This window comes from Glarea lozoyensis, assembly GCF_000409485.1.
Source record: "Glarea lozoyensis ATCC 20868 chromosome Unknown GLAREA5, whole genome shotgun sequence".
Classification (NCBI taxonomy): Eukaryota; Fungi; Ascomycota; class Leotiomycetes; order Helotiales; family Helotiaceae; genus Glarea; species Glarea lozoyensis.
The window spans coordinates 842,606-870,605 of NW_007361000.1; the positions used below are offsets into that span (position 1 = coordinate 842,606).

Here is a 28,000-nt window from a genome sequence, read left to right on the forward strand (position 1 = left end):
ACCAATTGCCAACACACTTATCATAATCACCGCTATGGTAGCTGACAACAAATTGGATCTTGGTTTTAAACCCAAAAGACATCTTCGACATTCTCCCAATGGTTCTCGCAGATTACAATAAATGAATTCCATCACTCGCATTCTGGTAGAACACGCCCAAGCACGTATCTTCCACATCAGTCATTATAATAAGGAGCACCACGGACCGTGGATACCTTCCGTTCATCAGCCAACTTGTGCCAGTATATTTCAAACACAGGACGACATATCATGCTCAAAACAAGACTCTTCTCCATCGGCCGCTCACAATCGTACTCCCCCAAAGAGTGACTGAGAAGCGGAAGAACCTCAAACTGACAGTATCTGCACAACGCCTCTGCATCGATCGGTAATAGCGGTTTCTTGTCCTGCCGAACGATGATGGCGCTGCCTCCCCTGCTCCGCCAATCGTCCGCAGCCAAGGGCCAGGTGTCTTTGGAGGGGTTGAGCGAGAGATGGAGGAATGTGGCATATTGGTTCACGAAAGGACTGCGTCCGTCGTGGGCTGCTGGTCGGGGGTCTTTGGCCCATTTTGGATCGTGCGGAAGGTGGCGAGTGAAGATTGGGATACCGATGCTTGCGGCGATGTCAGAGGTGAAGTGTCCGGAGAAGATAGGGTCGTTGGATGATAGGACGACGGATTCAAAGGCTGGTCTGTTCAAGATCTTTTGGTCGCCAAAACAGTTTATTCGGACTCCTTCGACGGCTGTTACTGGACTGTTGGGCTGCTGTTGGGCTGGTTGCTCAGTCGGTTTTTGGTTTGGCTTTTGAGCTGGCTGCTGGATTTGGAGACCATCGAAAACTCTCAACATTCTGAAGTCATCGTCGCCTGCTCTGTAGATTTTGAAGTAATCGGCGATATCTTTGAAGTCACTCATCTCGATATCTTTGCAAGAGCGGTGCTCGAGTCCTTGTCCCTTCTTGGCATAGGCCACCACCGGACCTTTCCACTCGTAGGGTTTCATGGGTTGTTTATATGTGATGGCCGTGATGCTGGTGTTGAGTTTCGATCCATCTGTTTTGAATTGTTCGCGGTAGGCAACGAACAGCGTGTCTGACAAGGGCTTTTCGCACGTGTAACTACGACGAAGGATCTCCTGCTCGATAGCAGAGTCGAGTCTAGGAATTGAACGGTCATCGGGATACTGGTTGGATTCATTATGATCTCTGTCGTCCCAGGCACATTGAAGCCAGAAGAACTTAGGCTTTTCCTCATCGACTGGGAAGTGGATGGCCAGAAAGTGTTTATCGCTCGGTCTACTGAATAGATCGAATTGGGAGAAGGATTCGCAAGGAAGCTGATGGGTTGGTAGATCTGCTTCTTGACATTTTTGGGAGCAGTACCCAGCACTTCCGCACTGCTTGCAGGGGCGGCTTCTGGGGGCACTGCACACTGTGCAATGTTGAGAGTTCATTTTGGTGTTGGGCGAGGTTGATGGGAAAAGATTTTGGGGAGTTTAGAGTTTTGCATGGAGTGGAGAGGTGATGGGGGCATTCTGAAAATGAAGGTGAGGAAATGTAAGCTGAAAGTTGAGGTTTTACACCGACGTTAGGGAAGAAACTTATTTTCAGATATCTGATACAGACTCGCCTTTAGTTATAAATGGCTTATCCTCTCTTTCAAGTCTCTCATGAATTTCATCTAGCAGATGAAACTCTGCCTAGGAAACGCCATCGAGGTTTAAAGAAGCAGTGTTGACAAACTAAAAACAAAATGGAAAGGATGTCAAAAGCACCTACGACGTCCCAATCTGTCCTTCCGCGAACTCGAGTAAGAAAAACTTTGAAAGTGCAAGAACCGACAAAGTGAGACATACGAGGGAAATACAAACTATATTGCTGAATAGGAAAGAGAAATGGAGAGGGATGTGGATGTTGTTCGTCCTTATGACATTTGATGTAGCCAGAAAGGCCCTGATATCTGTTGATATGGTGGTGGAGTTGAGGCAAGGTTGAGTTAGATGGAGAACATCTTTCCGATAGTGTACGTCTTAGGAATATAAATTAGAATAGTTTAAAAGCGTACAATTTTGAAAAAAGTCGTTGCCACGTAAAACTTGCAGTGGTTGACCTCACTGTCGTCGAAGTCAAGGACCCACTCGCGTAATTTGAACTGTGGCTGACGCCATTAAATTCTTCCGTGGCTGAACTCCAGATTCCCGAGGTCCACCTGCATATTTCCTCCTCGATACTTACTCGCAACCATCTCATCTCATTCATCAAACTACTTTCCTTCCCTTCCCGCCTACTCTCTACTCTATTTCACACCACCCAACCCAAAAATTCCTTCCCTTTCCAAATATCCAAGGAAAAAATGACAATCAACACCCACTCATCAACTACAACCCCTCACTCACTCTCCACCTCCCTCTCAAAGACGCCTGAGGATACAAAATACATCATCTTCTACGCTTCCATAAACCCCAGTACTGGGAAGTCATGGTGTGGCGATTGTCGAGATGCAGAGCCTCTAATTGAGAGGAGATTCGCGGAGGAGGGGAGGGATGTGGAAGTTGTTTTTGTGGGGGTGAAGACTGTGTGAGTATTCTTTGTGTTTTAGTTGGAAATCAAGGCTAGAATGGGGGTTATCACGAAGGGGGTTGTGAGGGTTAATTTGAGGGGATAAGATATGACGAGAGACTAAAAATGGCTAACTTGTTATGATTGCAGCTGGAGAGATCCCGAGAATGTTTGGAAGAAAAAGCCTTTTGCGGTTGAAAAATTACCTACGTTGCTGAAGATTACTGGAGATGTGAGTTCTCCCTTTTACTGTTGTTCTTGTAGAAGATACGGAGCAAGGGCAATTGGATTTGAGCGTTGAGAGTTGGATCAAAAGTGTGACATATCCGATGCTGATTTGTGCCTAGAAATGGGACAAGCTTGTGGAAGCTGATGTTTATGATCAAGCCAAGTTGGATGCTTTCTTGAAGGATTGAAATGGGTTTTATCTTCGCGGCTCGAGCGTGGGTTTGAGCAATGAGGTATTTCTTATCCCTGCGCCATCTTCTTGTTGTAAACTCATAGTCTATCTTTGAGCCATCTACAGTCTTTGTTGTCGAGAACGTAAGCATTGGAGTTTCATGCCTATAAGCATCGAACTTGTGGCTTTTCAGACTCTCACGGACACATTTAGTTGTGCTACATCGAGTGCTGTCAACGAAATGAGCAGAATATGCATTCTGTAATCACGTTTGTGCCTCGGTATCATGGTCCTTAACACCAATTTCTCGAAAATCATGATGGTAGCATTCCAGATTTGGGGGTCATTTGGAGCTGGTTTTCGTGACATCGAGGAAAAGGCGTGAGGCCATTGTGCTAGGAAGTGATGATTGTCCATTGATCTCGGAGTTGATTTTTACTTACTCCAACCGCTACGCTCCAGATACAATTTCGAGAACGATTTTGCAAAACCTGCTAAGTTCGTTGTCTGGAAGACTTCTTTCCCAAAAACGATTTATGTTCAACGACATCGACTCTACACATCGAAGTCCCCTTCCCAGATTAAGCGAAATCATCAGAGGAGACCAGAGGGGAGGAACGATTCATCCGATAGTCGTCCTATAACTGGTCATTTTCATATCAAATACATGTTGAAAGATCCTTGGCATATGGCACGTCCAACTGGCTGGCTTGAATCCCACTCTTCGATTTGGTGGTTCGTTGTGTATTGATGCCATTCCACGTTCACAGCACACCATTCGCTTACTTAGGGCAGTCTTTGCTACTATCAGTTCAACGACAATATCCAATCCCAAACACATCAGATGACTAAAACTACTGTTGCTATTGCGTGTTTGGATCTAAGGTTATCCAACCACTTCAATTGGAGGATTGGTTTGCCATTGATGAGAGATCTATACCCATTACAGCTCAGTTTCCCACTCTTACACCATCTTTGCAGATACCATCTCTTGTGTTATATGAGGAGAAGGGAGGTATACTACACCAGGTTGTCGGAACACGGCGTCTGCTGCTAACTCCGTTTATTATGACCGCTGCGAGTCAAATGCTTGTCATTGTTGTACGGGTAAGTGAAGTATGGGGAACTCAAGTATAAATACCCCGCTCTTCAACCAAAGTCAGCCTTTCAAGTGCAGAAATCTGAGGAAGAGGACCTTTTCCAAAGCTGTATTTATCACTACCACAGTACTCGAATAACTCACAATGGCCCCATCAATCCAAGAACTACCAATTGAGGTCCCTTCAGTCTCGCTCGAGAAGCTCAATCTCGCGAACAAGGAGGCACCAAAAGTTAAGCGACAAATCGAAGTCGAAGGAGGCAAGACAGATGCAAAGGTAAAAATCTCACTTGCCTTGCCTTGTATTCAACTGCTAACTTCCTCAGTACCCTCACTATCTCCCAACCTGGAACCACGGTCAAAAATACCCAGCGCTCGAACCCTTCAACCACGTCGACCCCGGCCTCTCCGCCGACTCTTCCTTCCCAGACCTCCTCCCCACCGGCACAAAACACATCAAGTTAACCCCCACAACGGGCTCCGAAATCCACGGCATCCAACTAAGCAGCCTCACCTCCGCAGGAAAAGACCAACTTGCCCTCATCGTCGCCCAACGCAAAGTCGTCGCCTTCCGGGACCAAGACTTCGCCGACCTCCCCCTCCAAACCGCCCTCGACTTCGGCCGCCACTTCGGCCCTCACCACATCCACCCAACCTCCGGCTCCCCCGAAGGATTTCCAGAACTGCACATCGTCCACCGCTACGGCAAGCCCGGGACTTCTGAATTTGATTCCTTCCTCGCAGGCCGCAACTCCAGTGTCTCATGGCATTCGGACGTATCTTATGAGTTGCAACCGCCTGGCACCACATTCCTGTACCAGTTCGATGCCCCTGAGACAGGTGGCGACACGTTGTTTGCGAATCAGGTTGAGGCGTACAACCGGCTCAGCGAGCCGTTGAAGGAGCGATTGCATGGCCTTAAGGCAGTACACTCAGGGTTCGAACAAGCGGCTTTCAGTAGAGACAAAGGAGGCGTGGTGAGACGGGAGCCGGTGAAGAATGAACATCCGCTCGTGAGGACACATCCGGTTACGGGGGAGAAGGCTTTGTATGTTAATACCGGGTGTGAGTACTTCCTAGGTCTCTGCGAATTAAGAGGGGCTAATGAGAAGTAGTTACACGCAGTATCGTCGGTCTCAAGAAAGAGGAGAGTGATGCGCTGCTGGCGTTTTTGTTTAATCATATTGGGAGGGGTATTGATTGGCAAGCTAGGGTTAAATGGGCGCCGGGGACTGTTGTGGTGTGGGATGTAAGTTGCTTTTTAATTCCTCGCCTATGTGTACGTGACAAACATGATGCTGATGTATCATGCAGAATCGTGTTACAGTTCATTCGGCGACTCTGGACTGGGATAGTGGAGAACGCAGACATCTGGCTAGAATCACACCACAAGCTGAGAAGCCGTATGAGACTGAATATGTTAGGAAGGAGGGTAAATGAGTTATTTATGCTGTCAATTGAATGAGCTGGTATCGGTATTAGTATTGGAGTGGAACATCTACTTTTGAAGACAAATACGTCCTGGCCAGAATGAACGAGCACCTAACATATAGTCAAAATACGGGCAGTACTTAAACTCACTACTACGTATGGTGTATGAGTTGTAGCTGAACATTGCTTTTAAACGCGCACATTAGCTGGGTGTAAGTGAGTCTAGTACTCAAGTCCCAATACTTGTTTTATTGATTAATCATAACTATATGTGATAATATCCCGCTAATGATAAGTACCCAAAATATGACGCTTTCACCCAACTAGGTCACCCAATCCATATTATCGAATCCCGGAGGCCCACTAATAGATCCCCTTCCACTGTCACCTCTGGCTCTGGCTCTTCTGAGACCTCTACCTCCACCTCTACCTCTCTCCGTACTCCTTCCTCTACCCCTCCTTACACCCCTTCCACTACCTCTACCTCTACCTCTTCCTAATCCCCGTCTAATAGCCGCGATCTGCCTCAGTCTCATACCCTCAATTCTCAAATTCTCAGCCCGACTTGAAAGCTCAATATCCATCCTATCAGACCCGCCCGTCGACGACCCAGAGCTATTTGTTGACGACTCCGATGCATGATAAATGTGACCCGTCTCTAAACTATTACTTCCAATCAGTCCACTCCTTCCAAACCCCGGGGCCCTCCCACCGAGTTTGCCATATAACGTACCTGATTTCCCCAAGACACATACCCTCCACGCCTCATTCGTAAACGTGGATTTCGAATCCATTCTGCTCCCGATTTTTCGGACCCATTCTAGATTGCTTCTCTTCCAACTTCGCATAATGTCTTTGGAAACTTCGGTCACGCCGTCGTGACTTGGGACCTTTGCGTGGCCGAATAGGGTCTCGGATAGTTCGAGGCAGAGAAAGTCGATTGGCGACATTTTATCACGGAGTTGGCCCAATATACATGCGACTTCGGCTTTGTGTTCGCCGAGAAGATGGTTGAGAGGGAATTTGATGTGAGTCAGGTTGTTGTGGTAGGGTTGAGTATCTGTTACGATACCCGATATCCATGCATGGTAAGCGTCGGTAAAGGCTCTGATGTCTTGAGACGAAGCATCAAGCTGTGGGTATGGAAGGAGCGAGGACTGCCATTCCAATGTGTCTGGCAGAGTTTTAGGTTTGCGATGCTCATCTCGTTGCCACTCTGGTGTTCGAAGGCTTTTCACACAAGCAAGAGCTTTTTCGAGGATTATTTTGCTAGCGCGTTCCCAGGTTTGAGCTTTTTCGCTACTCTCGAGGGACGGAACAGTCAGATAGGACATGAATGAGGTAGCTTCGAAGGCGGAGTGATCAAGAAGTGTTCGGAAGATGTTGAAAGCTTGGTTTTGTGCTTGAGAAAGCATTGTGGTGTCTCGTAAACGGCTGGGTAGGGTTGCAAACGAGAGACCATCGTACCCATGGACTCTGTCTCCTTGCCCATAGAGTGAGAGCCAATGTTTGTGTTCCGCGAGCTCGACAAGTCTGGGATCATCTCGAAGCCTTTTATTGAAATCCACAACCTCCCGAGGTGGCTCGACGTTAATAACCACGAAGTTGTAGTGTAGATCTAGAATCTCCTTGCGTGTGGTGTGTGCCACCCTGAGAAGTGTCTTGAGAAAGATAGGTTTGACAGGTAAACGGGGAAGGTTAAGGTGTTGAAAGTCAATATCATGCTTCTCAGCGTACATTTCTAACCACTTGGTATTTGTCGCTATAGATCCATGAATGATTGGAACGATGACTCGATCTACAATCTTAGATTGAGTCTCAGGAGAGAGTTCAGATCCAAGAACTTTAGCAACTAATGCAAAAATTGGAGGAAGAGATCGACCCGGAGTCAGTGATCTGTTGATATCATGTGCTTCAGGCAAAATTTCAGTACGTCTCGCTTCATCCCAATCGGCGTCAGTAAGATTGACCGCCTCATCAAAACGGGTGGCAACTGGAATTGTCATTTCGAGCGCAGCAATGAGCCGTTCTTCGAGATCATCCTGGCCTCCGATGACGGTTGCCTCGAGCATTGCAATGATGCTGTTGACAATTGCAACTCGAACATCAATGTGGTTCGAGTCCTTGAAAAGCTGCACAAGTATATCGACCGAGAAGTCCTCAGGAATCCAGGGCGGAGAATCCAGAAGCTGGGCGAGATATTTAATAGTAGTGATTTTAACAAAGGGCTCTACTTTTTTTGCAGGTGCATCACTGGAGGATTCAGGCTTCCTGTCGACGAGAATCATCTCCTCTGAAATTTGTTGTGCCTTTTTCCGCGCTCTTTCTTGGGCCTCTTTCAAGGCTTGCGATATTGAATCTGCAAATAGACGAAAGAAAGCCTTTGCTTGGTTCGGGGACAGGCCATTTAGGAACGTTTGTGACAAGAGTTGTCTGTGCCAAGCACTGGCACTTGGAAGTTTCATCATAGCTTGAAGAATGAAGGGATATGCGAGATGTGGGCGGTCGCTATGCCCCAGCAGAGATACAAGGCGATACACAATCTCGCCTAACTGAGCTGTAGATTCTTCGGGCCCAGCCTTCAGTAATTTGTTAAATGCAGAACTGGTTAGTTTGAGCAAAAGGCTGGGGGGCGTCGTGTCGGACAAGAGCTTCAGAAGATGTACGGGGCCCGCGATGTCAGTCGAGTTCTTGTCGATGGCCGCCTCATCCAACCAGAGTTTTGGATAGCGATGATCTGTCTCCTCCGGAAATGCCCTGCTGAGAATGTACTCATTACTGTCTGCAGGCTCTAGACGTAATTCTAGGTACTGAAGTGCGGCGACGATGAAGCCTTCTCGAACCTCGGGCTGTCGGAGTTGCGAGTTGGTCAACCTTTCTAGCTTCCAAAGATCTCCAGCACGAGATGGAACGCCGACAGTCTTTGGTGTTGGTGGATCAAAAGACGAGGACTTTTCGAAATTAACACTTGACCAACGATCGTTGTAAACAGAGCAGTCTAAATAAGTGACTGGTTCAAGAATCCTGGACTTGATTTCAGGAAAAGGTCGAAACTCATCTAGAGGATCCCACTCCTGAAAGGTTTCGTTAGGCGATTTGAAAGGCAGAACTGGATAAGTAACAGACTTCCAGCGCTGTTCATCTGGATCAACGATCTCAAATTCGGGAAGGAATTTCTTGTAGTTGACTCTCCACTTGCGATGGGCCTCTTCATTTGTCATTCCCGGACTCAGGTTTTTGATTGCGTGATTCCATGCGAGAACAGAACGTTCTTTTTGTGCTTCCTCAGTTGGTCCTTGGTCGACGTACAGCTTTAGAGCGACCTCATAGCCATCTACGAACCGTCCTATCGCACGCAATAAATCTTGATCTTCCGTAATTGGAGCTAGAGATTCTTCACCAGCGAATACGACCGCTTTGGCTCGTGCAAGCAACCATGGAGTGCGATTGTTAGCAAAATCGTGACCGACATTTATCTTGGTCAAGCAATGAATTGGTAGACCCCTAGGTAGTGGAGGAGGAATGATAGCAGCTGAAGCATTTACAGACGGGCGATGCTCTTTCCACAAACCATCTCTAGCTCTTGCATAGTCCTCAACGAAGCGATAAGTCGAGTCCAATTCATCCACATCATCTAGCTGGTACCGCAAGTTTAGTGGTCCCGATGGGACTTGCAATTCCAGACGCTCATATTCAGGTTCCAAACATATTCTCTCCATCCGGATGGCCAGCTCCAGTGTGTTTTCCCAGAACAATTTATTCAATTGCTCATCGGTAACACCGTTGGTTGTGTGAAGCATCTTCGCAAGTGTCAAGCGGTGGTCCATGACTGGTCCAAGTATAGTTGCAGCACTTTTCCATTGATGAGCTGCGAATGAAGGTTCCTTCAAAGCTGAACAGGATGTTTCGAAAAGTTTGAAGATTAACTTGTTTGCTTCTAGCACCCGTTCGTGTATCAATTTTAGGTCCAGCTTCGTCAGCGAAGAAACATTGTATTCCACAGGAATACCAGACAGTAGTCTGATTGACTTGAGGCTGTGGAGAATGTCTTGCGAGAATAATGTTTTAACGGTAAGCGGATCCTTTATAAAACGGTTGATGTACTGCAAAGTCTCTCCATAGAGCTGTAGCGACCCACTCAAAATGGCATATCGAAGCGCATTACGGGCATAGCCAGCCCGTTCTGCCTGATCTCTGCATTTATTGGCTCGGGACTTTTGCTCTTTGACCTGCTCTTGAGCAAGCTCGAAACTTTTCTGGTAATCGGAATCTGGATGAGTAATTTCAAGGTCGGTAAGAACCGAGACAGCGTCCACTTTACTACCGCGAACCATGTTGTTGAAGATGCTGTAGTCCACAAAACCGTCTGAACGAAGAAACATATCGTTACCATGTATTTTAATAAGCTTGCGGAGAAGAGAAACGTTCCAAGGGTGGCCAATCGTGTAGAGCAAACGAATGCTCCAACTGTATTGGCTGACATTTCGTAGGTCATCATCGCTTTCGATATCGGGGTTATCTTTCTGGGTATACATGATCAAAATCTTTAAAAGTCGCCACCTGAGAGAGCCCAAGACCATGTCCACCAGAATTTGATACGTTTGAGAATCTGGGTGCTGGCGATCTGCGGCAATGAATTTCAACATGGTGATAAGGCGGCGTTCGAACTCTTGTCTTTTTTGAGGATATTTAGCCCAACATCGTATAGCGAACTCTATGAAGGTGCCACGGAGCGACACATGTTTCGACTCAGCTGGGCGGGATGAGATGTAGGCGATGTAAAGTTCCATGAGCTCCCCCGTCATAGCAGCATCAAACTTCTTCTTCTTTGCTTTCACAAAAAGAGGGTCAATCAGGATCTTCACCACATTGTGGCCTCTAACTTCAATTTGTGGTTGGGCGATCAATTCCTTGAGCAGGTTGACCGAGTAGAGCATGGATTCCGTCCAACCTGAGGTTTTGCTGCGTACATCTTGGTACTTCTTAGCTTCGAGAACAGATGGCAAGTAGTCCAAAGGTTTGATAGTGTTGGACTTTTTGTTCTCAAAAATTTCCTCGTTGCATTTTACGCGAAGAATGCCTGGATGTTGTTTGAGAAGATTCTCCGGAAAGCTTGGACGATCAAGAGCGCTCTTGAGCAAAGGACTGTTCTCATCCCGAAGTAGTTCCTCTACAAATTCGGGAGTACAAGATGGGACAAGTAAGGCATAAGTGCTGATAAGCGGTCGAGTGTCTGTGGTTCTGAACGGGGAATCTGGGTAGAGATCAGGAAGGAGGCCCTTCAGCAATTCGGTGATCATCACCCGTTTGGCATCGGATTGGCCACCATGCATACGCCGTAATATCTGTCGAAGAAAGTCTTTGAGATGTGTGATTGAGAATTTACTTAGAAGATCAAGTACTCCTTGCGTTCCTCCCAGTGTTGTCCAATTTTGGGTCCAGTATCGGTCTCCACGTAATTGTTTGGCAAACCTCTTGATGGCAGTTGACCGCAAATTCACCGAGAAATCTTGCTGCAACGCAAGAGCTATAGTATTTCCGGATTTCGAAGCAATAGAAAGCCAAGCGTCGACCACTGTTGGAGGGATGAGGTCAGTCTTGGCAGCGGTGAAGAGTTCGTCTGTGATTTCATCTGGATGTTGTATATTCATTTCGTCGCGAAGATATGACGCGATTCCCTCTGCAGGGGACTGCAAAAGCAACTTGATATCAACCATGATGGATTGGATGATGGAGAAAGAACTGGTTGTGACATGAGTTAAAAGATCAGACGCAGTCGTTATAAAGGAATATGTGGAGTCAAGAAGTACCTGGCGAATGACTCCTCCCCGTAATCCAACCTAAGCGATGTGAATAATCCAATCAAGATTCGCTTGGCCAGATAAATTGGTCATGTGATGTGGACTAGTTACATCTGTGTCGAGGTGAATACTTGTTGACCAGGTCTTCATAGCCAATGGATGTTGGCCAGAGAAATGGATTATAGCCTTAAGCATGGAAGGAGTGCATGCGGAACCCATCTAGTTATACATAGAAATCATCGACTTGGCTATTTTGCATGCATCTCACCGAATAAAGGTCACTATAAGAACGACAGAGTCAAAATCCTAGGCGCCCATACTATCCGTCCATTGATCCTAAGTCTATCTGTCAGATCCGAGCGTCCATCAGATATCGTCCGTTCGTCGCCGCCATATGAATCATATCATAAGTAGAATGCTGGTGCTCGCAAGCAAATCAGCAATGCACCGTCAGTCAAGTCATCCTCGCAACTTCTCCCTTCCAAGTGTTCCGTTCGATTCGTGTAATATTGAGACCAGATAAACATTCCTTTTCCATGCCGTCGTAAACCGCAAAACTTTTCAGGTACCGAGCCAACCCAGCAAATAGGAAGTCCCGCGGTTTGGTGAAAGTCGGAAACATAGGTAATAAGGACAACGCAAGCGCAACTCCCAATGTCGTGTAGATTTTTTATGAGTGAAAATGTGGAGTGGATAAAATAAAGAAATCGTGATACTAAGTCGCGTACATTTATACAAAGAAGGCCGTATCGTATGGTCGTATCGTGTCGCCGCAAATCCTCAAATCAACTGTATGTCTGAAAGCCATCACCCATCCAGAGGCCCTGGGTTTCGTATCTTGTCTCGTCATTCGCATAGCATCTTCTCGGAAGTGTAGAAAGTCAAATCTCGATATAGCGAGGTGTAAGGCTTGGCACTTCGTTTGTTGTATGGTAAGAGAGCGATTTTAGTTTGGGCATTGAGCCTGAACGTGACCAGGCTGCTTGCACTTGTAGCAAGTGCGCTCGCTGCTAGTCTCTGATGGGCAATCACCTAAGAAAAGTTAGTCGTTACTCTCGAAGGCAAGGAGTATGGGCGACCTACGGCTCAAGTGACCAACCTCGCCACAGTTGTAGCATTTTTGTCCCTGAGTGCAGTCTCTTGACATATGGCCATAGCCGCCACAGGAGTAGCAGGTCTGTCCACCTTGACGACCGCCAAAGCCACCTTGACCACCTCCGTAACCACCACCTTGTTGACCTCCATATCCACCACCGCCACCTCCGTAGCCACCAGCCTCAGGGCAGTTTCTTGCAATGTGGCCGATCTTGGAACACTACGTATTGTACATCAATTTCTGATCATGGTTCCTCGAGTCAACTAAACCAACCTTGTAGCATTCCTGGTTGCCACCACCTTGTCCACCAAACCCACCACCACCACCACCACCACGTCCAGCTCCCTCAGAAGCTGGGTTGGTGCAATCGCGGGAGATGTGACCAGGTTGACCGCACTAGAGTCAATAGAGTTAACATAGAAACTAAGACTCTTAAGCAATTATTATTTACCTTGTAACAGGTCTTGTCCTTTGGTCCCTCAGGGCATTCACGGCCTATGACGATGTGAGCAATCGGTTCCCAAATCGGTACCAATATTCAGCATACTCATGTGTCCCTCGCCTATATTCATCGTCAACATCAGTCTCGCGCATCATCAAAAGTTCATTCGTCGTCACTCACCACCGCAGTTGTAGCTGTTCCATGTATTAGCACAAATCTCTCTCACATAATACAGTAGAGTGCGACTTACCACTTGGCAGGGCCTCTGGTTGGGCAGTCTCTGGCCTATAATTCTTGTTAATATGGAGAACCTTTCAGTTCCAGCTCCCGGTCTCGTACCTGGTGAGAAGCATCACCACCTAGGTTTCAGAATCAGCTTACACCCCAGCAATGTATTGTGTGAAATGAGTCAGGGGGTTAACTATGCGTAGGGAGACCGCAGAGATTGTGCAGCGTGTGAGCTTTCTGCCACATATGTTGACTCTGCGTTGAAAATTGGCAGACCGCCACTCGTATTGTGGATCGTAACTAGGAGCGGTCTGCAAAGGGCTATTGGTTTTCAGAGTCTAAGCCCTTGCAAATTTTTAACTGGCAGACGCGTGCTGCTTGTCGATGCTTTCGAGGGGTTCGTAGGGGCGGTGTGTGGAATGAAGGTGAGAATTTTCGCAAAACACTCACAGTTGTAGCATCCGCGTGCTTGTCCTCCACCGTAAGAGTCCATCTTGCTGATAGAAAAAGTGGTTTTCTTCTGTGTAGTTGAGTTGTCAGTAAGAGATCAATGGTGAAATTCTCGGGGCTCGCATCGGTCAGAAAGCCAGTGATGAAGGTCGTTTTGGCGGGGAGACCAATGTCAAGGTGGGGTTTGTTTATTTGAGATGAAAGAGGATCTAAACATACTTTGTTTATGAAGTGTAATAAGAGAAAGAGTATCTGTACAGCGTACAGAAGATATGTCGAAAATAGAAATCTGCGAAGAATCTAGGATTTTCGAAGATTGTGATTGTGTTGGAGATTCGAGAGTTGGAAGGAAGCAAGAAATATATCCTGCTCGGAAGAAAAGGTCTGTGGCCCAAAAATTGAGCAAGCGAGTGGGGCAAGAGTTACCGACCGCCGGGGTGTAGCCGCTCCCGTCGCTGGCAGTGTTAGGTAGGAGGAGGCGGTCTGATAGACTAAGAACTAGGGTTATATGATATTTAAGTGAATTATGATACAGTATTTGCAACTATTCAATGATCAGGGTCTGCGTTTGGTAGGTGAAGCAGTTGCTAATAATATGTCGGAATATTATCCTAACCCGATACAAATTCACCTCCTCGCTTGCCAGCGATCAACCACCACCCCTTCTCGCATCTCCCTTTTCGGCTTTTAGAAACCTATACATTAATCTAGGACGACTCTTATTATAATGCGGCCTAACTATCCTTACCGGTGTTTGTCCTCGTACCACCAACTGTCATGTAGAGATGAGCTGGTAGCGTATGCGCTCTTAGGTGCCAACTGAGCATTTCCCGGGATGACGAGGATCTTGCGACTCGTACAACTTCATCTTGCATCCCTTATATTTTACACTCCCTCCCCCACGGTTCCTTGCAGACTGCCTTCCGAGGCCGCATGTTTGGCCTCCTCATGGAAGAGACGTGGCACTTACCTTCCCTTTTCACGTATTACATGCTCAGCCGAGACTTTGCAGCCTGCTTTGTGAGATAATACCATGCAGGTAATATATCACTATTACATCTGGCGATCAAGCAGGTGTTGCAGATTCTCGTGCTCGGTATAGGACGACGATATTGCTCCATGCGGTGCTCTGTAACGGGCGGAACCTTTCACTGCACCCTCTCCCGTCTGGGAGTATCCGTTGGTGAATGCATCCGGATTCTAGCGTACCACTGATTGGATTTTAAGAGACGAACTATAAAACACCCAGTTATACTTGATGCGAGCAGGGAAACGAATCCTTCGAAATATCGAGGTTCTGGTCATGTGACCTATCACGTGCAGACTGGCCTTGGTCTCAGTAGCTTCAAGATCACTTCTCGATTTCTGTACTTAGTAATGTCTATTATCTTGGTGAGAGAGGATCTGGAAATCTCATCCCGGCTCCATAATACTGTGGGTGATTGCCGTTCGGGAACTCCTTCAGTCCATGTTTTGCTGATATTAAAAAGCAAAACGGTTACGAGAGAATATGGAGATCATAATGTTTCTAAGACCATAGCACAGCCAAATCACCTGCATGCTTTTGATCATATCACCAGCAATATACTTCCCCTCGGGCCAGCGGATAGCCACCCCGGAGGCAGAATTGAAAGCAGACGAGAAGCCTCTGCTGGAGATCCTAAAAGTACCCCTCATTCTCGGCATATTTTCTGCACCTATGGACGGTGAGGCCTGGAGGGAAGATGCAAGATGTGATATAAGAAGCGGGCTTCAAGTGATGGTGTGGGTGCGTCTTCATATCTGCAGCGGGAGACGAACGGCTGAAGTGCTAGAAGGCGATTCTCACTCCGGATTCTCGATGCGTTCCGCGTCAGGCAAGACAAGAGAGACGTCGGACAGCATTGTTATTGGGAAACAATTGGAATGGTGGAGAAATGTCGCATAGGTAGTGGTGGGGTTTACATCCATATATGTGCGTTCCAATGTGGGATCCCCAGATTCCGGACTTCATGTTCCGGAGCAAGATCGGGAAGCTGCCGGGACGTATACAATATTAGACTATACTTCAGGTCTCCTAACGTTGGTTCAAGCAGTCCAGGAAGGCATATCCCGTCATGAACACCAAGTATAGCTGAAGGAGCTTGGCGATTAGCTCAATCTAAAACAAGAGCTGAAAGCCTCATACTGCCGCTAAGAAAGTGCGCTGATCTAATGCTAGGTAATTGACGGAAATCATACGAAGATCGTATGAGCTTAGCGCCATTGCCTCTTATCGTTCCGCTGGAAGTTGGCGTGTTGGGCATGTGGTATAAGTGCACCTTGATAAGCGAGACACCATGATTTGCCTCCGAAGGACTTAGCACATTTGGGCTGGAGACTACCTCTTAGAATTCTAAGTATGAACAAAGTGTCTTCGTCCTAGTAGCATGTTATGCCAACTTCAAATCTCAACAACCATTCCTAGAGCTCTCCCAGCATTGAAGGCCACGGTTTGGTGAACCAATCACGGAAAGTAGTTTGGAACCAACAGCAAGGTTGCAGTCCGCAGACTCAAGACAAAAGCATCGCAAAGAAAGGGCTGATAGAGAAATGTACATCTCGATTTCCAGCATCATGGGCATATCGTCAACTCTCGGAATTGTATAGCAGTTAGGCACCGGCGGTGAACCTAGCCAGTTTGCAATTGCTCCTATTATCTCCTCACTTGAAGCATTCAAGCGCATCGAGCCCGCGAGGACTACACGCTAGTCAATTTTACCGATTTCAGAAAGTAGGAGGACATATATGTTGAAGTCCATTCTGGAGAGCTTATAGACTGGCGATGCCAGCTGGCCACAGAAAGCAGACAAAAAAATAGCGGTCGCGCCACAAAATTGAAAGGCCAAGTTAAGAAACTCCGCCTGCCGCAAAAAGAGACTGAGAGCGTTCATTATCTGACACAAACTGTCCAAGCAAACGGATACGAGTGTACTCAAGAATGGCAGATGTATATAGCTTCTGCGAGAGCTGTCACGTCCTTGGACTCTTCGCTATTTCTTTAGCCATCATTCCGGGTTCAAAAAGATATCAGCTTCATGCGACCTGAACTCGCTTCTCATGTTACTGATTCCCACTATTTGAGCCCAGGACTGACAGCAAACAGGACATTTTGTACCATCCGCGTCCTCTGCGTGTACGATCTCGGATTATAAGCTCATGGGCAACCTTCGCTTCTCTAAGTCTCGGAACAAGATACTCAGAGCCAATGCAGCTGTCTTTCTTCTCGACTCCATTCGGTGAAGCATAGGCAGAGTCCGCGGAATTCATGGATTGGTGATAAGTTCCGGAAAGCTTGTCCTGTTTCGCAGTGACTCTGGAAGGCTCGCGTCCAGATCTCGACTTCTTTCTTAGCTACAGTGTTTCTTGCACAGCCAGGCATATTTGATTGGGTAACAAGATCCCAGATTTTCTGCTCGAAAAGGCGCTTAGAGATGTAAAGCGTCAATTTCGGCCTTGTGGTTCCTAGGATGGAATATGAATAGGCAATTCCGTTGAAAACAACGTATTTGTTTCCAATAATTGGAACTAAATTTCTTGACACTTACCTGCAGGTCGTGATGTTAGCTCACACTTTTCTGCTAGAAAGAAAACTCACTACATTACTTCTTGCTGGACTTCTTGAAAAATTCTTAACTTTATGCGAAAAGTGGCCTCTAATTATGGGCCTCGGTTTTGGAGAAGTTTTGTGGTTGCCCATATAACAACAGTCATGCTCTCAATGTATCGTCGACTGATATTTTGATATTCAACATCATGCTATTACCACATCGCTTGCAACATCTAGATTTAGATCTAAGTAAGATGCTTTTTGTTGAACGGTGGGAAACTGTCCGGGAGAAACAGTCTCGGTTTTCTCTGACCGATGAATATAAGGTCAATAGCTTGACCTCCAATTCGCCTGGAAATGAGATGATTGGTTTCCGAAGGATATGATCTACAGGCATCAAGTAATGACTCTGGTGGGACATAAACCAAGGAAACACCTGCAGATAGTTTACAAACAAGGTTTGAACAGCTTCCCCAGATATCTTCCCTTTATGGCATCAACCCAAACTCTTCTAGGTGCATATATTTATCTATGAAATGCACTTTCGCCGGTATGAGGGATACCGTAAGAATATCCGGACGCAGGAATATACAGAGCTGTGCACCGCGCAATTGATAAATAGCGGAAGCAAGAAACGAATGACAATAAGTTGAAAGGTTCGGAATTTAGAAGACAATTATTGAAGTGTGTAGTGTCGGAAAATGAATGTCATTTGCCAATCCGGAAAGTTTTGACACTTTGACAGAGACGGGAGGCTTGGCTTGACCCCTTAGGGGTTTATATGTGGCTTTTGATAAAATTACTCCGATGTGCAATAAAACTTACCTTTTATCTCACTACACGTGATCTTCTATGATGTTTCATCTTATTTATTGCTAGGGAGTCCTAGTTTATGTTGTTTACACTCCGCACTCTGGGCTTGCAGGACAGCACGGGCCACCATTTCATTTCAAGACGTTAAGCCCAGGAGACGCGGATAATAATAATATTGACGACGCGACCGACTTTTAATACATTCATTCACCAAAATATCCTCACATCATTAGTCCGAACATACAGTACAAGGTGGATTATCCGTGCGACCACTACCACCGGCTTGGGTTTTAAACTAAATATCTTGCAAGAGCCGACAGGAACAAGAACAGGGTCGCAACTACCACCCTCTTCGTTTTGCAGCCCAATAACATTCTCGAGGAGGAAAAATATATCAGGAGAGTCCCGAAGCTTGACCTGCCAGCGTAGCTCGTTTACCAGATGGTTCGTCCTGCGGTATTTCAGAGCCGCTGAGTTCGAGTCAATTTGCATAGTAACAACGGAGTTCTGGAGGACATTAGAAGGGAGTGGCACGGATATTCAACAGAGCATACAAGGAGGGCAAACATGGCGGGAGGGAACATCAAGGTGGTGGTGCGGGTGCGGCCCTTCAATGGAAGAGGTAATTATGTTCCCATGATCAGCATAACTGCTTGGATCTTGGTTCGACTGAGCGAACGAAAGGATGCTAACCTTCATCCTCAGAAATTGACCGTGGAGCAAAATGTATCGTGCAAATGAAAGACGCCCAGACGGTCCTGACACCGCCCCCAGAATTTGAAGCTCGGAATGGGAAAGCTGGGAAAGACGGAGGTCAGAAAGTTTTTGCATTCGACAGATCGTACTGGTCCTTCGACAAGTCCGACTCGAATTATGCTGGACAGGACAATTTGCACAATGACCTCGGGAAACCCTTGTTGGACAACGCATTTCAGGGATATAACAATTGTATTTTCGCATACGGACAAACGGGATCTGGCAAATCTTATTCGATGATGGGCTATGGTCCGGAAGCAGGAGTTATCCCCAAAATTTGCCAGGACATGTTCGAACGAATTGGGACCCTGCAAGAGGACAAGAACCACCGCTGTACAGTGGAGGTATCCTACTTGGAAATTTACAATGAGCGTGTTCGAGATTTGTTAAATCCTTCAACCAAGGGCAATCTCAAGGTCCGCGAACATCCATCTACTGGGCCGTATGTGGAAGATCTGGCGAAGTTGGTGGTGAGTAGCTTCAACGAAATTGAGAATTTGATGGATGAAGGAAACAAAGCTCGTACGGTTGCTGCTACGAATATGAATGAAACAAGTAGTCGAAGTCATGCCGTATTTACTCTTACTCTCACGCAGAAGAAACATGACGTGGAAACAAACCTGGCTATGGAAAAGGTTGCAAAGATCAGTCTTGTTGATCTTGCTGGATCCGAACGTGCAAATTCTACTGGCGCAACCGGGGCACGATTGAAGGAAGGTGCTGAGATTAACAGGTCTCTCTCAACACTGGGTCGAGTTATAGCCGCGCTAGCGGATCTTTCTGAGGGGAAAAAAAAGAAAGGGAAAGCTACGAACCAAGTGCCTTATCGTGACAGTGTTCTCACCTGGCTTTTGAAGGATTCTCTCGGTGGAAACAGTATGACAGCTATGATAGCAGCTATCAGTCCGGCGGACATCAACTTTGATGAGACCTTGAGCACGTTGAGATATGCAGACAGCGCTAAGCGAATTAAGAACCACGCGGTCGTGAACGAGGATGCAAATGCCCGAATGATACGCGAGCTCAAGGAAGAATTGGCAAGCCTCCGAAGTAAACTAAGTGGCGGCGGAGGGGCCACGGAGGAGGTCTATGCCGAAGGAACACCGTTGGACAAGCAAATTGTCAGTATTGTAGCACCAGATGGAACAGTCACAAAGGTTTCCAAAGCGGAAATTGCAGAGCAGCTCAACCAGAGCGAGAAGCTCTACTCCGACCTGAACCAGACCTGGGAGCAAAAGCTTCAGAAGACGGAAGAAATTCACAAAGAACGGGAAGCTGCTCTAGAGGAATTAGGTATTAGCATAGAAAAAGGCTTTGTTGGGTTACACACACCCAAAAAGATGCCGCATCTGGTCAACTTGTCGGATGATCCATTACTGGCCGAGTGCTTGGTGTATAATCTGAAACCAGGTACAACAACTGTTGGTAACGTTGATGCAAACGCTGAGCAAGCTGCGGAAATTCGTCTCAATGGGTCTCGGATATTGGAAGAGCACTGCTCTTTCGAAAATGTTGACAATGTGGTAACACTCTTGCCCAAGGAAGGGGCCGCAGTAATGGTCAATGGGAAGCGTATCGTGGAACCGAGAAGACTGAGAAGCGGTTATCGAGTAATTCTGGGCGATTTTCATATTTTCCGGTTCAACCATCCTATGGAAGCCCGCGCGGAAAGAGCAGAGAGCTCATTACGACATTCGGTGCTTGCAAATCAGCTACAGGATTACGACAAAGCCTCTCCATCCCCTAGCCCCAGACCAGGCCACTCCAGAACATTTAGTAAGGCTACCTCTGAGGCAGACTGGGATGGGAGCAGGCCCGATTCCCCAATGCCCCAACAAGGGGGAGATTCAGACTGGTCTTTTGCCCGGCGAGAAGCTGCTAGTGCTATACTTGGAACTGAACACAAGATCACTGGCCTTAGTGATGAAGAGCTTAACCTGCTATTTGAGGATGTGCAGAAGGTGCGAGCGGAACGGGCGAACAGAGAATTGGATGACGATCTTGATTCGGTCACCTCATATCCTGTGCGAGAGAAATATTTGTCAAATGGGACGCTGGACAATTTCTCGCTTGACACTGCGCTCACGATGCCATCGACGCCTAAACAAGGCGAGGTTGAGGACAAAATGCGGGAGGTGCGAGAGGAGATGCAAGTACAGTTGGACAAGCAAAAGGAGGATTATCAAGAGCAACTCAAATCTGCCGAAGCTGCAAATGTCGAGGTAGAGGAGATTAAAAAAGAAAAGGCCCGGATGGAAGAGAGTTTACGAGAAGTGAAAGAGGACATGCTCTTGCAGCTAGAAGCCCAGAGGAAAGAGTTTGAGGAACGTCTCCAACAGATAAGTCCCAACAAAAAAGTCCAGCTGGATGGCCCTGCACCATTGACCGAGCAAGAAATTTCGATCGCCAAAAGAGTGACGGACCACTGGAGGGGTCGAAGATACGTCCGTATGGCCGAGGCCGTATTGCAGTCTGCAGCAAATCTCAAAGAAGCTCAAGTTATGAGTCAAGAAATGGACGAATCTGTCGTCTTTCAATTTGCGATTGTTGATGTTGGCCATGAACTTTGCTCGTCATACGACATGGTGTTGAACGGAATATCGGGAGAAGGGGATGATTTGTTCCTGGAGGACGCAAAGAAGCCCTGCATTGCTGTTCGTGTGATCGACTATAGGAGCAGTGTGGTACACCTTTGGAGTCTACAGAAACTGCAGGACAGAGTGAGGCTCATGCGGCAAATGCATCAATACATGGATCGCCCAGAGTACTTGCAACACTTTCGTTTGGACAACCCTTTTGTGGAGACGTGCATGCCTCAGTATACCCATATTGGCGATGTAGATGTCCCACTAGCTGCTGTCTTCGAAAGCCGTGTGCAGGACTTCAGTCTTGACGTGGTTTCTCCTTACACGTCGCATGCCATCGGTATCATCAAATTGTCGCTAGAACCATCTTCAGCTCGAGCGCCCTCTAGCACGCTAAAGTTTAATGTCGTAATGCACGACATGATCGGCTTTGCGGAGAGAGAAGGCACTGATGTCCATGCCCAATTATTCCTGCCTGGCATATCTGAAGATGGTGGCGTCACGACAACACAAATGATAAAAGACTTCGACGAAGGGCCTATCCGTTTTGAAAGTGTCCACAGCATGAGTGTACCTATGTTTGGTCCGATGAACGTCTCTTTACGCGTTGCGATATTCTCTAAAGTCTCTTCTATGCATTTAGATAAATTACTTAGCTGGGACGATATGCAGGATCATCCACCCCGTCCTACTAAGAAGCGCAAGAGTGCTCGTATCGCCGAATCACAGTTCTTTACTGAAGAAAAGCACGATGTTTTTTCTCGTGTGCAAATCCTTGAACTGGCGGAAAACGGAGACTATCTTCCTGTTGAAATTATTCAGACAAGCGATCTTGATAAAGGGTCCTTTCAGTTACACCAAGGACTTCAGAGGCGGATTCTTATCAACCTCACGCATAGTTCCGGTGAAGCTTTGCCATGGAATGAGACGGGGAATCTGCGCGTTGGCAAAGTACAGCTGATTGACCATGTCGGCAAAACACCAGACTTGGGCTCCCCCACCCCAGAAATACCGTTGAAGATAGTGTCAAAACCTATCATTGCAGCAAATCCTAACGGAACGACTACGGTGACGATGATTGGCCAATGGGACTCAAGTGCTCATGCTTCATTGCTACTTGACCGCGTTACCGCAGACAAATATAAGGTCCAAATGTCTGTATTTTGGGACATAACTTCTAATAAACTGGCTGAGCCGATGACCTTTTCGATGAATGTCTGCTCGCAGATCCTTCCGCGCTCGCATATTCGTTCTACATCTATGTTCGCCTCGTTATGGCAGAGCGTGCGTATAGTACACTCAATGAGTGGCATCTTTTCAGTTTCGGTTCGGCCTCGGCCAGTCAAACGTGCTGGGGATCTTTGGCGGATGAGCACCAATAATGACTACGTAAAGGGTGAAGAGGGATTGACAAATTGGGCACCGAGAGGTGTATCTCTGATTCGAGATTACATCGCAGCCAGGAGGCGGAAACAGCGAATTGCAGATATTGAGGCAGCTAAACCGGTCCTCGCCAAAGTCACATTTCCTGAGAGAGATGTCGTGGAGGCACAATCAGCCGAAAGAAATTTGGTCGAAACTCCATTGACAAAGCAACAACAAACACTCCTTCACAAATACCTCAACCTGTGGCATCTATGTCATGACCCCACGACGAGTATTCTCGGGTCAGCAAATGTCGAACCACCATCAAATGGTGTATCAACGCCACCTCCCGCGCCGTCTGCCTCGCCAAACCTCTTAGCTACTATCTCCCTCGTTCACAAAAATCCCGAGATCCTCAAAGGCGGCACCCTACTCACTCCTTCAGCTGACAGCACTCGCTGGGAACGTCGTTTTGTCGAATTGAGACGGCCATATTTACATATGCATTCCGTTCCAGACGGCGAGGAAGTCTGCGTGATTGCCCTACGAAATTCACGCGTAGACCATAAACCTCAAATCGCAAAGCTACTCAAGAGAGACGGTGCAAACAATCGAGGCCGCGCCGGGGAACGGGATGAAGAAAAAGTATTCGCGGTCTACGGCACTGACAATACCTGGTTATTCAAGGCGCGAAGCGAGCGCGAGAAAGTAGAATGGATATTTAAAATCGATCAAAGTTATTTCAGTAATGGTGGAAGCTCCGGAGGAAGTGGGAGTGAAAGTGAATGAGATTAATGACGCCTCCGAAATTCTGAGGCCATAATTTTGGTGGTTGCGTTGTGCTAATATTTGGGTTGGTGAAAGAAGCGAAAGCATTTACATGGTGTTTATTTGGATCTAGTTTTGAGATGATGAGGTCTTTTTGTATGAGTATATGATACCCATGTTTCTATATTACACTATCCTATACCATTCCTATCAGCTGTAATTTCTTTTGTTTAGAGGGGCATGGGGACTGCGAATAGTGTTCTGATAGAATGGAGATATATATTATCAGTTCTGATCGCTCTTGATCAACGTTTAAAATAAGGTATTCTATATTGAACAAAAACTAAATAATTGCACTATTTTCGCCACTAACAAGTAAACAACGTACATTAAGCCTCGAAGTGAAAGTGTCTCGCAGAGCACAAAATAAGTGGCAGTCACCTACCTAAACTAGATTACAAGTCGACTTCGAATAGAGCTTGAAAAGTCTGATTTGCTTAATACACTTCACGAAATAGTTATAAGGTTCTAGCTTAATCCACTAAATTACGACGTTTCGTCAACTTTGTCGAAGAACGATTCTGGTTCGACTACCATTTATTTTGTCCTCCGCGAGAGTGAAATCACGATCAATATTCACAGTAGTAGCCGAGATTATACGAATACGAATACGAATAAGAGGAACCTCGACATCGTCACTCGCGCCAGATTTAATACTTCTCAACCACAACCGCTCGAGATGAATTCTTCACGAAATGCAAATCGGTCTGGCCGGGGGCGGGGTGACCGTGGACCTCGTCGGGGAGGCTTCTCTGACCGTGATAGAAATCTCAAGGATGTCCCAAACATTCAACAGGTCTTTCCAGGCGCATCGGTCTCCATCGTCCTGAAGCCGGACCAACCAACTGGTCGTGAGGTACAAGGTACTGTCGTGGAGGTCTTGACGTCCGGCAACCATCCGCGAGGTATCAAAGTTCGTCTAGGAGATGGCCGAGTCGGTCGCGTTCAGAGGATTGTCAGTGAGGAAACTGCGAAAGCAGGCGCAGAAGGGTTGAGTGGACTTGGAAGAAATGGCGAATCATCTGGAGAATCTCGTATTGCTACCACAATGCCGAGCGGTTTTACACATCGCAAGTATGGAGACTACCGCATAGATGTGCCGGACGAACCTCCTTCAAACGAGCTATCCCTTTCCGATTATGTCGTTGTCAAAACTGCGAAGAAAGGCAAGGGGAAAAAGAAGAGTACCGAGGAGACCGATGCGGTTATCAACGACGGGGATTCCACGACGCTATCTGCACCAGCCTTGGTGACTTCTAAATGTCCTGTCTGCGGTGACTTTGAAGGAGATGAAGCCGCCGTAGCTCACCACGTTAATGAGCATTTTGATTGAATACATTAGTTGCAATCTAGTCTTGCATCCTTTGAGGAGATATATTCGAATGCGAGGCTCTCTTTTTTCTTCTTTTAGCATCACTTGCAGCATCATGGATGGAACACACTCCATTCTACCCTTCACGCAAGCCGAATAAGCGTGTGTTGCTGACATATGCAGAAATGATGGGGTTTTCTTCAGACAAATTCTGCCAACCCAGGAGAACATTAAAAATATTGCAAGCTAGAGGTGGCTTCGCCCTAGCTGGAAGTACCAGCTCTAAGCGATCATTTTGAGGATCTTGTCTTTGTGTACAAATGCAAGGTCGGTTCATAACTGATCTCACAGACAGTGAAATAGTCTTCACTTGAAAAGGGAACACGTTCGTCATGTGGAAATCACATCTCAAGTGTTGTGGATAACATGTCATAGCTACATGTACCGTCATCCGTGGGGTTTCCCATGATTCACATAACATCCATCTCAAGCCAAGTATATTTCTACAAATTTCTTTTGCGGACGCGGATCTGACTGCAGTATTTCTCCACATCACACCAATTTTTACCTCAGTGGCTCACTCTTCGATCAAATATACGCAAGCTAGCCCAGACAACATTTTTCACCCTCAGTCAGTCATCAAAAGGACATTTCTGCCCTCTCAATATTCGCATATATCCTATTCCGTATCGCCCAGATTTCAGCATTCACTATCGACTGTCTAACACATCCAATTAGGAACCTAGACTCCAGCATTGCTTTGAACGAGAAACAGTCTGACAACCATTATTTCCAGTATAGACAGGTTCTAAATTTGCCCGCCAATTTTTTGGTTCTTTCGTCTTGCATTGCGACGTGGGCTAGAATCTGACGACGTGTGGAAGCACGCGCTCGCCTTTATCTGTATCCTGATATTAACGTTTCACCATTCTAGGTGTTCGGAGCGATTCTTCGTTCATGGTTCTGTCATGATTGTCTCGCGCTCTACTTCATTCACACTCTTCAGTATTCACACGAATTCGCATCACATCCTGAATCGATTGGCGGTTGCAGTCTCACACTTCTCGACTTTCACAACGACAGGGCAGGAACGCCTGGGAATTCAAAAACCATGTCAGATGACACCGAAAGAATGGAAAGAACCACCCAGGGGATGACGCATAGAACCCATCAACGTCGGAAACCGAAGATCCGACAATACAATGAATACACATCATTTGCTTTGGGGACGAATGTCAGGAATCGGAAGCACGAAGCTCTCGATGTCGAAGTAAGCATGGCACAAGCTCTCATGCCTCAAGATCCAAATGGTAGACCGGCACATTTCGCAAACAATTTTGAGGAGGCTATTTTTGTGTTCACTGTCATGATGGCCACGGCAGCGACTACATTCCTCCAAGGAGTTATTGTAATCAATACTGTGGCTATTGGGGAAAACCTCAATATGACGGATTCGCAAATTACGTGGATAGCTGCTGCAATAGGGTAGGCCGTTCATTCCCTTTTCAATCATTTTATAACCGTTATCAGGCTCGCGAGTGGCTCGTTCATGTTGTTCTTTGGGAAGACCGCTGACCTATTCGGTCGCAAGATACAATTGCTCACTGGCATGGCGTTTCTTGGCTTCTTCTCGCTTCTCACAGCATTCTCTCCCAGTGCTATAGCTATGGATGTTCTTTGTGGATTGTTGGGACTAGGTACAGCTGTTATTTCGCCACCTGCGATTGGTACACTTTTCGCCTCATACCCGGAGGGCAAACGAAGGAACATGGCTGCAGGCGCTTTAGGTGCCGGTAACCCTTTGGGCTTTATAATAGGTAGTATCTCCTCTGGAATTGCAACCCGGATATGGAGCTGGAGAGCGTCGTTCATCGTCATCTCGATTTTTTTCTTCGTGATGACAGCACTTGCTGTCTGGACTATGCCGTCTATTCCTCGAATTGGAGATCCCCGAATGGCAGTCAAACAATTCGATTATTTGGGAACGATCCTCACGGTCGTGGGCTTTGCCATGCTTACAGCTGGACTAACGTACGTACGTCAATACTCCCACCCAGAGACTCGCTGACCCTCTTTCAGACAAGGACCAGAAATGGGTTGGAGATCTCCTCGCGTAATTGCTACACTCACTCTAGGTATCCTGTTTATAATAGGCTTTGCGTTTTGGGAAAAGCTTCATGCCCATCCTTTACTTGACCCAGCTGTATGGGAAAACACCAACTATACACTTTGTGTACTTTGTACAATGTTTGGCTACATGTCATTCGTCACAAATCAGTTCTGGATTCCACTTTACATGCAAGAAGTTCAACATCTTCCTCCATTGCTTATTGCGGTTCACATGCTTCCACAAGCTCTTGCTGGATTTGCTTGGAGCTATATTGGTCAAGCGTTGGTTAGCCGGCTTCCAGGGAGAATGATCATGGCTATAGGCGGGTTTTGCTATCTAATTGGGGCGCTCCTTCTCGTTTTCATACGACCAGAAACATCATATTGGAAGTTTCTATTCCCCGCAATGGTCTTCACTGTGGTTGGAGCGGACTTTCAATTCATTGTTTCTAACGTACGTACTCTTCTACCTTACAAACTCCCAATTTCGAGCGCATGTGCTAATATTGTTACAGCTCTACGTCAACAAGCAGATGCCCGCTCAGGCCTCATTAGCGGCAGGTGTAATTCAGACGGCCTACCGGCTATCAGTGTCAGTAGGTCTGGGTATAACGTCTGCCGTATACAACTCGGTGCAGAAAACTCCAAGGGGCATGACCGACTCGACTTTCCCATATGTGCAAGTTTACTTTTGCGGTGTTGCGTTTGCTGCAGTCAGTCTTGCCTTCTTACCATTTATGCGCTTAGAGATGCAAGGCGGTGAAGAGAAAGCTACAGCGCCAATAATGACGGAAACTCCCTTCTTTGATCAAGAGGCACAAGAGTCTCCTCCTCGGAGTGCTGGCGAATATCGAGATCGAATTAGCGAAGAACATTCTCGGAATCTCGCAAGCAAACCTAGTCAGAGCAGTATCGGAACCGCGGCAACATGTGGTAGTGAGGTAACCTATTTTCAAAGGTGGAGTTGGGAGAATGAGCCATACTGGCCGCCAAAACACGCTGAATACACCGGACATGACAGTGCTCAGGATATGGTTTATGAGGTGTGTATAAAGTGTTTGGAGGAAAGACGCGTCATCCTACCGGTGAAAACAACAGACAATGGACACAATCACGACAGTCCTGTCATGGACGGGCAAGACGGCTGGATATGAACCC

The 28,000-nt window shown here is 46.8% G+C and overlaps 8 protein-coding genes across 8 annotated transcripts; 5 read left to right on the forward strand and 3 right to left on the reverse strand.

Annotated features, from left to right (window-relative positions):
• Window positions 1-176: 176 nt before the first annotated feature.
• GLAREA_04474 (HIT/MYND zinc finger-like protein) lies at window positions 177-1,454 on the reverse strand (the record flags this gene model as incomplete). Its single annotated transcript, XM_008086851.1, has 1 exon — window positions 177-1,454. The coding sequence occupies one exon, from the start codon at window positions 1,452-1,454 to the stop codon at window positions 177-179; it is 1,278 nt and encodes a 425-aa protein (XP_008085042.1).
• An 899-nt stretch (window positions 1,455-2,353) lies between these two features.
• GLAREA_04475 (Thioredoxin-like protein) lies at window positions 2,354-2,975 on the forward strand (the record flags this gene model as incomplete). The annotated part of the gene is made up of 3 exons (XM_008086852.1): window positions 2,354-2,577; window positions 2,710-2,791; window positions 2,907-2,975. The coding sequence occupies 3 exons, from the start codon at window positions 2,354-2,356 to the stop codon at window positions 2,973-2,975; spliced, it is 375 nt and encodes a 124-aa protein (XP_008085043.1).
• A 1,228-nt stretch (window positions 2,976-4,203) lies between these two features.
• Window positions 4,204-5,498, forward strand: GLAREA_04476 (Clavaminate synthase-like protein; the record flags this gene model as incomplete). Its single annotated transcript, XM_008086853.1, has 4 exons — window positions 4,204-4,335; window positions 4,385-5,123; window positions 5,174-5,307; window positions 5,373-5,498. 4 exons carry the CDS (start codon window positions 4,204-4,206, stop codon window positions 5,496-5,498), a joined length of 1,131 nt encoding a protein of 376 aa, XP_008085044.1.
• Window positions 5,499-5,812: 314 nt separating this feature from the next.
• On the reverse strand, window positions 5,813-11,206 carry GLAREA_04477 (uncharacterized protein; the record flags this gene model as incomplete). The annotated part of the gene is made up of 1 exon (XM_008086854.1): window positions 5,813-11,206. The coding sequence occupies one exon, from the start codon at window positions 11,204-11,206 to the stop codon at window positions 5,813-5,815; it is 5,394 nt and encodes a 1,797-aa protein (XP_008085045.1).
• A 930-nt stretch (window positions 11,207-12,136) lies between these two features.
• GLAREA_04478 (Retrovirus zinc finger-like protein) lies at window positions 12,137-13,549 on the reverse strand (the record flags this gene model as incomplete). The annotated part of the gene is made up of 9 exons (XM_008086855.1): window positions 12,137-12,322; window positions 12,390-12,605; window positions 12,660-12,782; window positions 12,838-12,881; window positions 12,934-12,948; window positions 13,009-13,022; window positions 13,079-13,113; window positions 13,168-13,187; window positions 13,507-13,549. 9 exons carry the CDS (start codon window positions 13,547-13,549, stop codon window positions 12,137-12,139), a joined length of 696 nt encoding a protein of 231 aa, XP_008085046.1.
• A 4,905-nt stretch (window positions 13,550-18,454) lies between these two features.
• On the forward strand, window positions 18,455-23,382 carry GLAREA_04479 (P-loop containing nucleoside triphosphate hydrolase; the record flags this gene model as incomplete). The annotated part of the gene is made up of 2 exons (XM_008086856.1): window positions 18,455-18,509; window positions 18,593-23,382. 2 exons carry the CDS (start codon window positions 18,455-18,457, stop codon window positions 23,380-23,382), a joined length of 4,845 nt encoding a protein of 1,614 aa, XP_008085047.1.
• Window positions 23,383-24,100: 718 nt separating this feature from the next.
• Window positions 24,101-24,754, forward strand: GLAREA_04480 (uncharacterized protein; the record flags this gene model as incomplete). Its single annotated transcript, XM_008086857.1, has 1 exon — window positions 24,101-24,754. One exon carries the CDS (start codon window positions 24,101-24,103, stop codon window positions 24,752-24,754), a length of 654 nt encoding a protein of 217 aa, XP_008085048.1.
• A 1,090-nt stretch (window positions 24,755-25,844) lies between these two features.
• Window positions 25,845-27,996, forward strand: GLAREA_04481 (MFS general substrate transporter; the record flags this gene model as incomplete). Its single annotated transcript, XM_008086858.1, has 4 exons — window positions 25,845-26,218; window positions 26,264-26,764; window positions 26,813-27,296; window positions 27,358-27,996. The coding sequence occupies 4 exons, from the start codon at window positions 25,845-25,847 to the stop codon at window positions 27,994-27,996; spliced, it is 1,998 nt and encodes a 665-aa protein (XP_008085049.1).
• Window positions 27,997-28,000: the final 4 nt, after the last annotated feature.